Source organism: Lagopus leucura, unplaced genomic scaffold (assembly GCF_019238085.1).
Source record: "Lagopus leucura isolate 7727_CA_CO unplaced genomic scaffold, USGS_WTPT01 Super-Scaffold_1, whole genome shotgun sequence".
NCBI classification, from domain to species: domain Eukaryota; kingdom Metazoa; phylum Chordata; class Aves; order Galliformes; family Phasianidae; genus Lagopus; species Lagopus leucura.
Window position 1 is genome coordinate 33,317,152 of NW_024962250.1, and position 13,404 is coordinate 33,330,555.

Genomic DNA, 13,404 nt, shown 5'->3' on the forward strand with positions numbered 1-13,404 from the left:
AACAGCACAGTGAGCTGTTAGATAGTTTTGCATAGGTGGGTAGTGCTCCTCAGCAGGTAACCCAACACATGGCTCTTGTATTGAACAGCGTCCAGCTCCTAGCAATGCCTCCTAGCCTGCATTCTGCTTGTACTCAACCCCTCAGTGCATACTGATAGGAAACTCTGTGACAAATAAAAAACAACAATCTCCCTTAAAATTACAGCTATCAACCACTCGTTTATATTCTGCAGGGAAAGGTGGTTGCTTCTCTTTCCTGAGACACCTCTCTTACAGCCAGACACTGCAAAAGAAAGGAGGGCAGCAGGAGCTTTGTGGTGTCTTCTGAGATGACGGAAACAGATTTGAGGCAGAGCTTGTCTTATGCTGTCAGATGAAAAACATGGAGCCCTTTTAAAACCCAAACCTTTGCTGGGATATTTTAGCACTTCTGCATAGATACAGAAGTGACAAAAATAACTACTAGCAAATAATGGCTAGGTGTGTCTCCTGCTCTGTCTCTCTGTCTCTCTTTCTTTCTGTTTACTAATTCCTGAACTACCAATGAAAATAGCTAACCATAATGCTGCAGAGCGTGGAGAGGAAGGTATTTTACAAAATGAGCTTGTACAAGATGAGCTCCAGGGCAGTAATTAATGTGGAGCTCCTGAAGAGAAAGAACAGACCTATGCCCTTGCTACTGCTTAGTGTCTAAGGCAGCTTGAAAGAATGAGTGCTGAGTAGTAACGCCACAGCTATTCAAATGTATCCACCTTCCCAAATACCAGTCCTGGAACAATTTGGACTTGTGCTACTACAGATGTTGCATATTCAAACCTGACGTGTAAATAAGTAATCTCTTCCTACACGTTTCTGAAGCAGGAAGAAGAAAGGGTTTTACTATTCAGAGCTCAGGGTAACTGCAGAATTTTGGCCCTCCTTCTATCTTTGGAAATTGCTATAGACAGAACTCTAGCATGTCAGAGTTGCATGCACGTTGTAGTCCTTTCCACTGTCAGGAACGAACCCCATTTGAACACAGCTGCATTACTCTCCTCAACAGGCTGCACGTAGCAGTGTGGGGTGCCCAGCAGCACAGGGAAAGACCAGAACCGACAGCAGAGGCATCATGCAGCACAACAGGGTCCTGTGCCCAGCTGCTAAGGGATCCTGCTCAAGCTGAAGAAAACATCATCTCTGAAGCAATGACTGGAAGATAACATAGAGCTTACAGCAGAGAAAAGTTGTTCTTCTTGACAAGGTTACCAAGTTAGTATTGAAAAAAGGCTGCGCTTATAGCCAACCATGTAACAATGACAAAACTTGCAGAAGAATAAAATACAGGCAGAATATACAGTTGTTTATGTGCAAATATAAATACCTGCAATTAGAATGCCCATTTTTGAAGACTTACATTTCAAATAGAGACACATATTAATTCTTGGATACAGTCATGGTTCTGCTGCATTATCACAGGCATTGACTCTCTGCTATTGTTAATAAAACCTAAGGCAGCACAGAACAAACTTGCATAGCTCAAGGCTGAACTGAGCCATAACAAAGCACCCCTGTGATAAGGAAACACACACCCTAACACCCACTGCTGAAAACTTCCTACTCTCAGATATTAAACCACTTCCAAAACCTGACTCAGTCACGCCATCCTAAAGTACCTTAACTTCAGGAGAGGGGCATCCGTAGGAACTCCTTAGCTTAAATCAGTGAAATGCGAAGCAAACACGAGTTCTGTGTTTTGGAAGTCACAAAAGCAATATGAACTATGAACTTCAGGATTTATGAAACCTATGAAACCATGACATTTTAAAGTGGGAGAGAAAATTATTTTCTGTCTTGTCCAAGCCACTGGATGCTAAAGTGAAAAAAAAAAATCAACAACCAAATATTATGATTCAGTAGAAACATTTTGGATCCAGTACTGGATATTAATGAATTTCTCTGGTAAGGAAAAAATGAACAGCTTGGTACCAAGGAGACAATAATCCACAAATTTAGTCTGTTTTGTACAATACAAGAGAGTATATTCTAATTTACCCATATGGATTCTGCCTTTTGCAGAAAGAATACCATCTTAAAAGGGAACTCTTAACTTGATGTCAATTTATATATCATCAAATTTTAAAAATCCTTCTTTATGCTACTAATCACAACTCTTCAGTTATTCATATGTCAAGGAGCACCAAATCCAGAGGTTCGTTTCCCTTCTGCTGTTCCGTAAAGTGGTGTTGGCAGCAGTGTGCTTTAACACTTGCAATTTATTAACCTCAGAGGTGTTGTAGCATGTAAGTAAAGCCACAGAAAGGAGGCATTTAGTAAGTTATACATGCTGCATATTTTTACAGCTAAGGAGTTCCTGCTGTGCTTTTCTTGCCTCCCACATTTTTATGATTATTTTTTCCCCTCGTGATAACTGCCAAGCCTCGTATACTTGGGAGAGATATTTCCTTGTTTTGCACTAACCCTCTTTCTCATGTTTAAAAAAAGCGTTGCTGCGTATTTCTCAAAGAAGCATTTCAAATATCCTGTAAGCTTTTAACTTTTTAAAAGCTTAAAGTCCAAAACAGATTTACAAAATGTTTTACAGGACATCATCCTGGCTACAGAGATGTGCTATTGCATAGGCCGAAAGGAAATGTATAACTAGGGCAGCAGTGATGATGCAGATGATGTAGGAGGGTCTTGTTAGAAAATGTTGAGGAATATCCACATTTATTTCTGGCAGGTTCGTTACTCTGCTGCTGCAGCTGAGGGATCAGGTTTTTTATTGTTGCCTGTCTCTGAAAGTGTCCGTAAACACAGTGCCATATTTCTGTCATGATTCCTAGGGAAATCTAATGCATTGGTCACCTTTGTATTTTAATGCAGTATTTTTGCATATTGGAAGGAAACATTCAAAACAAACTTACAGGTTCTGTACAAGGGGTTCCTCCGATCATACGAACACATTACCAGAGTCAGCTGAGAAACCTGTGTTTCAGAACTGACTTGATGCAGGAAGAAATACAGTGTGTATGACATTATTTAATGTCAGCACTCATTCTTATCCTCATTACTTCTTTCCCCATACACCCACATAGCCATCGAGACACTTCACAGCACTACTCAGTAAGGTGCAGCGACAGGAACTGGAGCCTTCTTGTGCTGCCTGGCAGTACTTCAAGCAGTAAGAGTTGATGAAGAGTTGATTTTAAAGGACACCGTTAGTGCATGTGGGTGATGGGGCGGACGGTTGGTCCAGATGATCTTAGTGGTCTTTTCCAACCTTAATGATTCTATGATTAAGTTTTCAGAAGCTCTTTGCCTCTTGAACTTTATTCGTGTTGTAAACCATCCAAAATACATAATTCCTGTTACATTGGAAAGCAGAAGACTGGGAAATGATAGAGACGGGAAAGAAAAGGCCTCAAGTTCATAGTTTCAAGGCAGAGCTACGGTCCCAGCAGGGCTGAGGGCTGGCAGTGTTTGACACTGAGAACACGAACTGCACACAGGGACTTGGGTCGCCCTCAGCACCCCGAGGTACCAAAGCTGAGTCGTTATGGCAGTGACTACAAATCGGTGCTTTCCTGCTCCCTGAAAGCAGGCTGTACGGGAAGGACACACTGCGTTCAGCGTTTTAATTGTTTAAGTGTTTGTAATACAAATTAGTTGCTGCGATGTCAAGCGTTTGGCCACTGCCCACCTATAAGCTACAGCCCATCTCCATTACCATGCCTGCTGCGTCGGATTCCTGTCAGAAGTCCCGATCAGCACCGAGGCCTTTCCAGAAGTTGCCTCTGTGAGGAAGCCGAGGTGGGAACAGAACCCAAAGGGCAGGGCGGGGGGGGAGGGGGGGAAACCTCAGCAGGCAGCGGGAGGCAAAGAAGACACACAACCCCCAGCCCCTCTCCCCGACTCAGCCCCGCCCCCCCGCTCCCCCTAACGCCGTCCCGCGCTGTCTCGCGAGACTCGGCCGCTGTAGACGCGATGTCCTTTGGGACACTGGGGGGGAAGGACGAGGGAGGGAAGCGAGGCGAGGGGTGGATTGATCGATAGTAGCCTCCACCAGTAAGATTAGGGTACGCAGGGCCCCGAGCCAATAGCTTCGCCCCAGGGCGAGCGGCGAGCCAATGGAGGGGCTGAGGAGGCTGGGCGCGCCGCTGGCTGATTGATCCCAGCTTTGGCGTTGTTCAGTCAGAGCGAGAACATTCTAGAGGTGAGTACGGGGCAGCCATTGCCGGGGTCCCATCAACCGCCCCCTTCTGCCCGAGCTGCGCGCCGGCCGCCGCAGCTCCCTCCCCCCCCCCCCCCCTTCACCCCCCTCCTCCTCCTTCCTCTCCTCACAGGTGCCGGCGCTAACGATGCCCCTGATTGTGTCTCCTCCGCAGGTTGTCCGGCATTGCTGTCCCTGCTGATAACGCCCGTCACAGGACGCCCGGACCCGGAGGCTGCGGCGTCCGCCTCCGCCTCCTCCCCCGCCCGGATATAAGCGCCGCACGGCCTCGTTCTCCTCGCACACTCGGCTTCATCGCAGCCCAGGGCGAGCAGCGTTGGGTTTATGTCTTTATTGGACGAAAACGGTGAGCGTGGGTCTGGAGGTGGAGCGGGCGAGGGCGGCGGGACTGAAAAGGCGGTTGGGCCCTGGGAAGGTGCGAGCGGGCTGGGCTGGGGCTGCCGTTGGAGGGCGGGTGGCTGCGAGGATTTGTGCCTGGAGCCCTCCGGGTAGGGGAAGGTAACAAAGTAGGCATGTTAACGTCTCGCCTTCGTTGGTTTGATGTTTCTGGCGGCTGTTTTTCCTCCGCGTTATTTTCTTACACTCGATCTTTCTTTCCCCCCCCCCACCGCGCCATGCGACAAGACAAGATGGCGGCGGCCGGGCCGCGCCTCCCCGCGCTGTGGGCGGTTGGGGGGGGGGGGGGCGCGGGGGGGGGGGAGCTGTGGCGCAGTTACAGGCGGGGTGGGGGGAGGGGCCCCCCCCCCCGCCAGCGGGGGGCATAGGGGGGGAAGGGGGGGAGGCGCGCGTGAATGATCTCCCCCCTTTAGAGTTGGGGAGCGCATGCGCAGTTGGTGGTTCCCCTCCTCCCCCTGGTCTATTCCAGGGCTGAGTCAGTGCTTAATTGCTGCATTTATGACTCATCACGGGCCCGAGTGGGGCGGGGAGTGGTGTTGCTGAGTGCTCTGCTTTGCCTTCCCGCTTTTTTTTTTTTTTAATTCCCCCCCCCCCCCCTTCTGTGCGCAGTATATTTGGGGAAGGGGGGGGCCGGGGGGTTGCTTGCTTGGGAGGAGGTGTCCCGGGGACCAGGAGAGGGAGCTTCAGCCTGCAGCCCGCAGACAAAAGCTGTGAGCTACAAGGAGGGGAAGCCACACGTTAGCCTAACGCAGAGAGGTACTGCTTCCTCAGCGCTTCTCAGGCACATGGTTGGGTCACGTGGGGGCTCTTTTTTAGCCATTCTGGGGAAGGAAACCTCGTGCTTGAAACAAAATCCTTGGGGCAGCTTCTGCTGAAGAAGGGGCTGCATTGGGACAAATGTGGAATATGTGGTGTGTGCATATCTGTTTGCTTCTCGTGGAAGGATTTGTAAACCTGAGCGGAGGGACTCTACATGGAATTGTGCTCTTACACAGGAATATGAAGGAGTCTATTTTAATGTGTCAACACTTCTGTCATTAACGATAACATGGTGACGTGTCAAAGCAAGCATGCTGCAGGCACGGCTGCCAGTTTAGTCAACCAGTGTGGTTTACGTAACCTTAGATCTGATTACAGGGGCACATGTTAATTTAAATATGTAAATACTGCTTAAGGCAACTTTAATAATAGGATTCATCATCCTTCTCCCAAGAAAAAAATCAACTGGAAAAGCTGTTGCACTGCTCTGTACCTCTCTACACTGTTAGGCTTTCTACAGTGAAGCAACTTATGTCAGACTTTTATCAGGCTTATTGTTAAGTCAAACCTCCACAGAAGCTGCTGTGAGAGTCCGTAAGTGAGAGGGAGGACTACCTAATTTTCCACTCTGAGCCAGAAAACTGGTAAGCCACGTAGAAGTTCTGTTGGACTGCGGATTGCTGCTGCTTCACCTTATGGATATTTCTCAGCGTTCTGATAGAGCATGGTTTATGTAATAGGTTCATGCTATGATGCAGAATTTGAAACTGTATTCCAGATTTTTCTTCCACTTTAGCCTGGAACATACCATGTGGCCTTAGTGTAAGAGCCCTTGGTCTTCATTAATCAGGCAGTGTTCCTTTCCCTTCCTTAATGATCATGGCAGTCTTGGGAGTTAATTGTACAAAAAACACTGTTCAGTTGCCCGTTGTTTTTTGAGGAGTAAGGTAGAAGAGGATTTAAAGGTCTGTAGTGTAGGTGAGGGAAAGTTAGTCAGTTGTGCAGTTCAAGGCTATTATATCAAGCTTCTCAGGTAATGAACTTAGTTCCCTGCCTGTAAATATAGCTCCTCATATAGCAAGGTTTTGTTGGTGTATATTGAGGTAAACTTTACTTTTCTGTCTGTTAATGCTTGCAGAGCTGTTGCGCAGCCACTGGTACCTGTATTGGGGAAACATAGCATACAAGCAAGAACCTTACAGCCTCAGTGGCGAAAATTTTTTCATGTCAGAGACCGAGAACTCTTGCAGTCGTTTATGTCATCCCGTCTTCTCCAGACAGAAGATACCAAAAAACTGCAATCAAAGATCTCTTCATCTTATTGATAAAGCTACTAATAAGGCAAAATGTCTGTCAACGTCAACCGCAGTGTTTCAGATCAGTTCTATCGCTACAAAATGCCCCGTCTGATTGCCAAGGTAACTTAATAACTGTTAGTGGTCAGTAGGGAGGGTTTCACATTGGTTGCTTTCTATATAAAGGAATTGAGGTAATGATGAAATTCTAGCTAATCATAGGGATGGATGTCTGCATCTTTCAGTCTGGGCTAATTGTACATTAATGCCATTTGAGCAGACCCTTCAAGGCAGAACTTAGGTGTAGTAAGATGGGAAATAAACACTGGGTTGGGCTGTTTTGGTCGTTCTAACTTAAAACTTATTTTGTTTTGTTTTGTTTTTTTAAAGGTTGAGGGCAAAGGAAATGGAATAAAGACGGTTATAGTCAACATGGTTGACGTTGCAAAGGCGCTTAATCGGCCTCCAACGTGTAAGTACTCCGTGCAGTGATGCAGCATGGTTGGGAAGGTTTTTTTAATGCTTTCACTTTGATTTGAAGTTGTTAGTGCTAAGTAGTTTTTTCAAGATTTGTTAGGAAGATGGTGAAGGGGAAGTAGGAGAGAGCAGCAGTAGCATATTTGATTTTTCAGTCAGCAGTGAACACTTGAAGGCACTGGTGGTTATTTTACTTTATTTACAGATCCTACCAAATTTTTTGGTTGTGAGCTGGGAGCACAGACCCAGTTTGATGTTAAGAATGACCGTTACATTGTCAATGGATCTCATGAGGCGAATAAGCTGCAAGACATGTTGGATGGATTCATTAAAAAATTTGTTCTCTGTCCTGAGTGTGAGAATCCTGAAACTGATCTGGTGAGTGCTCTCTGTCTGTACGAATGGTAACAGTACAAAAACACTGTGTTTAGGGTTGGTGGAAATGGTGTAGATCTTAAAAGCTGACTGGAGTAACAAATTACAGAAATCTGATTTCTTGCTACTCAACCCAGGCTGTAGTTTTACAGTGGTTCAAAACTTCTTGGCTAAATTGTGTGTTCAAAGTAGAGCTCTGTTAGGGCTGATGAAAGCATGATTTAATCCTAGGAGATTACAAGGTAAATACTGGGTGTAGGCTATAATGTGTATCTGTTTTGTATTTTTACTGGAGTTTCTTCTTTCTTACAGCATGTCAATCCTAAGAAACAAACTATAGGTAACTCTTGCAAAGCCTGTGGCTATCGAGGCATGCTTGACACAAACCATAAACTCTGCACATTCATTCTCAAAAACCCACCTGGTAAGTGTGTTCCCTTATTTGTGAGCAGGTGACTAAAAAGGAGCTTTTTTCCAATGTGGGTGCTGTTAATCTAATTAAAAAGCAGATAGCCTACTTGTGAGTAAACTGTAAAAATGCTCTGGTATACTGCCAGTGTGTGTTTGTGGGTTGGAGTGAACAGCTTTGTTCATAGTTCAAATGTGAAAAGGATGCAAGAGAACTGGCTACTCTAGTACAAGTATCTGATGCATTTTATTTGCCTAGACAGGACAAAACTTTGTAGGATGTTAGTCAGCAGGTGCTCACTGCTGGTTGCTGGTTAAGTCAGCATGAAGCAGAAGGATAGGAAGCAAAAGCTATATAATAAATGTGAACTGCAGTGGTCAACTTAGTCTGTGCAAGCAACACTCTGTAGTAAGCATTTGGTTGCCTGCTGCAATTTAAGCTTGCTAAATTAGAAGAGTCTAACCTATTCCGGGGATCTCTGCTCTGTGAGGTCACTTGTTATATGGACTTGTACAGCCTTACTTTGTGATGAGACTTGGCTAGAGCCATGGGTTTTTCTGAACGGTGATACCCTGGATATGTCTCTGTATGTATTCGGAACAGTAAGCGTGCATAACCTGCTCTATAAAAACACTGTGTCTGTTTCCCTTCAGAGTTCAGCAGCAGTGCAGTAGCACAGGGACTTGATGAAATAGAGGAAGCTAATACACTGAAATTTGTTTTCAGAAAGTGGTGATACTGGTGGTACAGGGAAGAAAGAAAAGGAGAAGAAAAATAGAAAAGGCAAGGACAAAGAAAATGGTTCTGTGTCCAGCAATGAGACACCTCCACCTCCACCACCAGAGGAGATTACTCCTCCACAGGTTGTGGTAAGTAGAAATGGGGAGATGAGGATGTATGGTGTCTTGCTCTGATTTAAAACTGAAGATCACTTCCTTGCTAGTCAGCATTGCATCAAAGCTTTACTATACTTGAGAAATCTGCAACTGGAGTAGAAGTAGCCCTGCACCTCTCCTGTAGTAATTCCTCAGCATGCATGCTCCTTGCTAAGTACATGTTGCATACTCTGTTCCTCAAGAGATCTGGATTGTATCTAAATGGCTGTAATATGTGGTGGTGAGGCAGTTGCTTGAAAGTAACCCTGGAGCTGGCTGTAAATGCATGTTATTTAGCATAACTCCTGCATTGGCTCTCTCCATTTCTGTAACATGCAGTTACAGGATCAGTTGTGTTTCTGTAGGGAAGAGTCAGAAATACTTGACTACAAAATGCTCTCAGATCTGCATCTAAAGATGGCATTCAATATTTCAGTAAGCTTGTAATAGAACTGCATGAATTTCATGAACTTTTTCCTCTTTACTCTTTAAGGAGGAGGAGGATGATGATGACTGGGGTGAAGACACAACAGAAGAAGCCCAGAGGCGTAGAATGGATGAAATCAGTGACCATGCAAAGAACCTCACACTTAGTGAAGACTTGGAAAGAACAGTGGAAGAGAGAGTCAACATACTGTTTGATTTTGTGAAGGTGAGTGTATGTAAGAAATGCTCATAGGAAGATGAAGAGTAAGCTGCTTTTTATCTTTCTTTTCTTCCTAGAAGTTTTTTCAGCCCTAGAGCTGGAGCTGCTACAGATTACTGGTTCCTCTGTTAGTCAGGACTTTCTGGATATAGCATTAATGCTGTTTTCAGTAGCTTTAAATCATTCTGTTTCTGTCTTGTAGAAAAAGAAGGAAGAAGGTGTCATTGATTCTTCTGACAAGGACATTGTAGCAGAAGCAGAGAGACTGGATGTCAAGGCTATGGGCCCTCTAGTTCTGACTGAAGTCCTTTTTGATGAAAAGATTCGCGAACAGATCAGGAAATACAGGCGTCACTTCCTTCGTGTAAGCTGCTGCTTGTTCTGTACCCAGTGTAACAGCTGGTCTGTTCCTGTGATAACTGCTTGAGTTGGTTCTGCACTGCTTGGTACTGTGGGAAGATGACTTGTCATTTTTAGAGCAGTGCTTCCTAACTAGGGAAGACTTGGGAGGGATCATGAAGCTGTTGTAAACTGTCATCTCAGTGAGTTAAGATCAGAAGCAGCAGTTCATCCAGGAAAGAAAATAAGCTAATTTGTCTGCTCTTCTATCCCAACTCTAGTTCTGCCACAATAACAAGAAAGCTCAGAGGTACCTTCTCCACGGCTTTGAGTGTGTGGTGGCCATGCATCAGTCTCAGCTTATTTCTAAAATACCACATATTTTGAAGGAGATGTATGATGCAGATCTTCTAGAAGAAGAGGTCATCCTTGGCTGGGCAGAAAAGGTAAAAGGAAGAATATTTTGTGCTATACCTGCTTTGTACTTGATCTTACTGTTCTGGTAAAATGTTGTACGTGGGTGTCTTCAGTTGTTCTCAGGAGAAACAGATCTCCCACAAACAGCTTGTTTGAAGGTGGCAGGGTGAAGATTGGCTCGTGGTGTTCTTGCATGACCTGATGAACTCCTTCGGTGTTCCTTTAAGCAGAATGTCCTTCTGTTTTTCAGGCCTCAAAGAAATACGTTTCAAAGGAGCTTGCCAAAGAAATCCGTGTCAAAGCAGAACCATTTATTAAATGGCTGAAGGAAGCTGAAGAAGAATCCTCCGGAAATGAAGAAGAGGATGAAGATGAAAACATAGAGGTAAGGCTTGCTTCTTCTCACTGAACAACTTCAGAACCCTGTGTGCTCCAGTCCTGAGGCACTTGGTCTTGGAGCACTACAAAGTAGCTCACTTGATGTACTGCTGTTAATGTTGGAAACCATGAAGCCTTTCAGAAAAGCCTAGAGAAGTTAATGAAAGGAGAAATGGCTGTTTTTCTTCACAGCTTAGGCCTGAGTGAATCTGTTAGCTATATCCAGCTGATTGTGCCTGTGTAAGCGGAGGTTTCAACTTGTGTGTGTTTAGACTTCCATTGCAGTTAATGGTCTCCTGTGGGAAGCTGCTGGGCACTACTTTCAGAAGGTGCAGCAGCATGCTGAGCCTTATTGTTGACAGGCAAAGGGAACTGTAGAGCACGTAGATGCTGTCCATTGGTAGTAACAAAGCAGAATTGCTGCATGATGCCCGCTGCCACTCAGCACTAGTAAAGGTATGTTTTGTGTCTCCACAGGTGGTATACTCTACAACTGCCAGTGTACCTAAAGTTGAAACTGTGAAGCCTGCAAACAATAAAGATGATGATATTGATATTGATGCCATTTAAAGTGATGCAGCGTAGCTTCCAGCATAATCAAACTTCTCTGCGTTTTCTGCCAGAAGTGTGACTTGTATGTGCACAAACTGAAATGGCTTAACATCCTGCTACTCTTTGTACTCTATAATGTATCTTTTTACTGTGACTGGTCTTGTGTAACTAAGCCTAATACCAAGGAGTCAGCACATCAATGAACTGATCTAGTTTGCAAATGGCATGTTCTGTTTTGTTTTTCTAACTTGTGTTGGCCACATACTTGGAGCACATTTATACAGTTACGGAAATAAAGGATTTGGTTTTGGTCAATCTTCACTCGTGCCTCAGCTTTTTTTTTTTTTCCAAGTAAGTATTTACACAACTGGGTGCAACTTCCCAGGTGGAATGAACATGGCAATGTGGGTGGGTGTGATAATGGTCCAAATTACTTTGGACCAAAGACATGCTAAGGTTGAGAGAAAATGTTTTGTCTTAAATTTAGCACAAACTGTCTATGAGCTTTTCAGTAACTCCAATAAATCCGTAGGTGGGTGCTTTGAGCACTGCCCTGCTGGTGGCGTGGGGTTACAAGTCCTGAGAAATCAGTAGTGTGAGCAGGGAGCTGGCTTACAGCAAGGGCAAGATTTTGTTTGCTGTTTAAGAGCTGCAGGTTTGACTCCCCGCAGTAGTTGGGTGTAGAGGTGTGAAGTGAGTACTGCATTGCAGGTGATCTTGGATTCAAGTTGACAGCACTAGTGTGCTGGGCAGGCTGTTAGAGAGGTGGGGTGAAGTTGCCAGGGAGGTGTGTTAACTGCAGTAATACAGGAGCGTGACTCCTGAGTGGGAGGTTAGTGCTGGCATTTTTCCTGTGTTTCAGAAATAATTGTCAGTTGTTAGGCCTGTTGGGAATGTGGAAGGTGAGTTAATAATCCCTGTGTGACCTTTCCAGAAGATAGTTCTCTTTCCTGGTACAGGCACGCACCTCTGTTGTGTGGCAGTTGTGAGCACATCATTACCAGCATTTTTGCCTGCCACTCTGGAGTCGGGTGTGGAAAGCAAAGATCAAATACAGCTGTACATATTAGAGGGTAGCTATTGCAGAGCTAATGATTTTTGCCTGCTACTATGGCAGCAAATTATATGGGCATTTTTTGGTTTACGTAGATAGCAATTAGAAGACTGGAATCTATTACTTCTATAAAGCAAAAGGCTGGGCTGCAGGGGTGGTGACGGAAGCTTGTCTTTTAAGGAAAGAGTTAATAATGCTGTCTAGTTTCCAATGGAGTTTCAGTCTATATCTTCATCCTAGCTTGAATCAGCAGGCTTTGCCTTTCTAAGCAGTTTCAGTTTAGGGAGGGAAGGGGAAAGTCTTGCATGTTCCCAAGATTACATTTCATGTGCAATGCTGTGTTCCATGCAGGATGGGCAGTTCCAACAGAATGAATGGAGCTTGACTCCCAGTGAGCCTAGGTCAGGGGCATTTACCGAAGTAACGGCTTGATCTGTACTGACAGTTTGCAGATACGGCTTAGCAGAACCACATTGCTTCTGTCCTGAGTGTGACCACAAGAGTTTAAAGCAGGGGTTACACAGCGGTGGCTGCTGCCACCTGCCATATGGTGAAGTCCCTGTCAGGGTGCAGCTGTTCTTGCTTCAAAACCGATCTGATTGTAATTGTAGGCAGCCACTAAAAGAGATTTTTCTCTTTCCACTCCAGCCCCAGTGAGCGGCAAGGCAGACCTGTTCCTTCCAGAAGGGAATTTAGGAAATAAACTCTCTGAAAGCAGCTTTCCCTTGGATTAATGAACTGATGAAATCATAGCGAAGCTGTATGATGGTAGACTTGCTGTAAATGTATGGTGGGAGAAAACAGTGAGTGAAAGCGTTCCTTGAGTAGCACGTAGGTGGATCAGACTAAGTGTGTTATAAAGCTGCACCCTAATAGACATCCTAAGAACAGTGAGGCCAGAGTGTGAAATTCCTGGCACTGCGCTACACTTCCAGCCCTATCTTTGTTATGCACTGATGTTCTCATCTCAGATAATCAGGGATTCCACCAGTTAATGAGAATGGGTTTGTTTTGTTAGCATTTCTTTAGAGAAGAAATCTGTCTAAGGAGTTTCCCCAGTCTTTGAATGTATTGCTGCTATCTGGTTAAAAGGAACCAGTAGAAATTCAAAACGGCGGTTGGGTATTTAGATGCAATCTGCTTGGAGCTTCAAAGGAATCCCTGGCACCTGAAAAGGAAAAAATGAGTGTTGGGTGATTTCCCTGACTCTGTAGCATACAGC

At 45.0% G+C, this 13,404-nt stretch overlaps 1 protein-coding gene and 1 non-coding gene across 3 annotated transcripts; both read left to right on the top strand.

The window, feature by feature from the left end:
• Nucleotides 1-4,094: 4,094 nt before the first annotated feature.
• Nucleotides 4,095-11,449, top strand: EIF5 (eukaryotic translation initiation factor 5). Of its 2 annotated transcripts, XM_042869428.1 has the most exons (12): nt 4,095-4,192; nt 4,365-4,556; nt 6,504-6,783; nt 7,051-7,132; nt 7,343-7,515; nt 7,825-7,936; nt 8,648-8,790; nt 9,290-9,448; nt 9,645-9,806; nt 10,063-10,227; nt 10,449-10,583; nt 11,054-11,449. In XM_042869428.1, the coding sequence occupies exons 3-12, from the start codon at nt 6,712-6,714 to the stop codon at nt 11,144-11,146; spliced, it is 1,296 nt and encodes a 431-aa protein (XP_042725362.1). In that variant the 5' UTR covers nt 4,095-4,192; nt 4,365-4,556; nt 6,504-6,711; the 3' UTR covers nt 11,147-11,449. The 2 variants fall into 2 exon arrangements, with proteins under 2 accessions (XP_042725362.1, XP_042725372.1); XM_042869438.1 differs by lacking the exons at nt 4,095-4,192; nt 4,365-4,556 and adding an exon at nt 5,274-5,362.
• On the top strand, nt 8,315-8,438 carry LOC122181199. Its single transcript, XR_006179378.1, has one exon. It is a non-coding gene; the product is annotated as a small nucleolar RNA SNORA28 (small nucleolar RNA).
• Nucleotides 11,450-13,404: the final 1,955 nt, after the last annotated feature.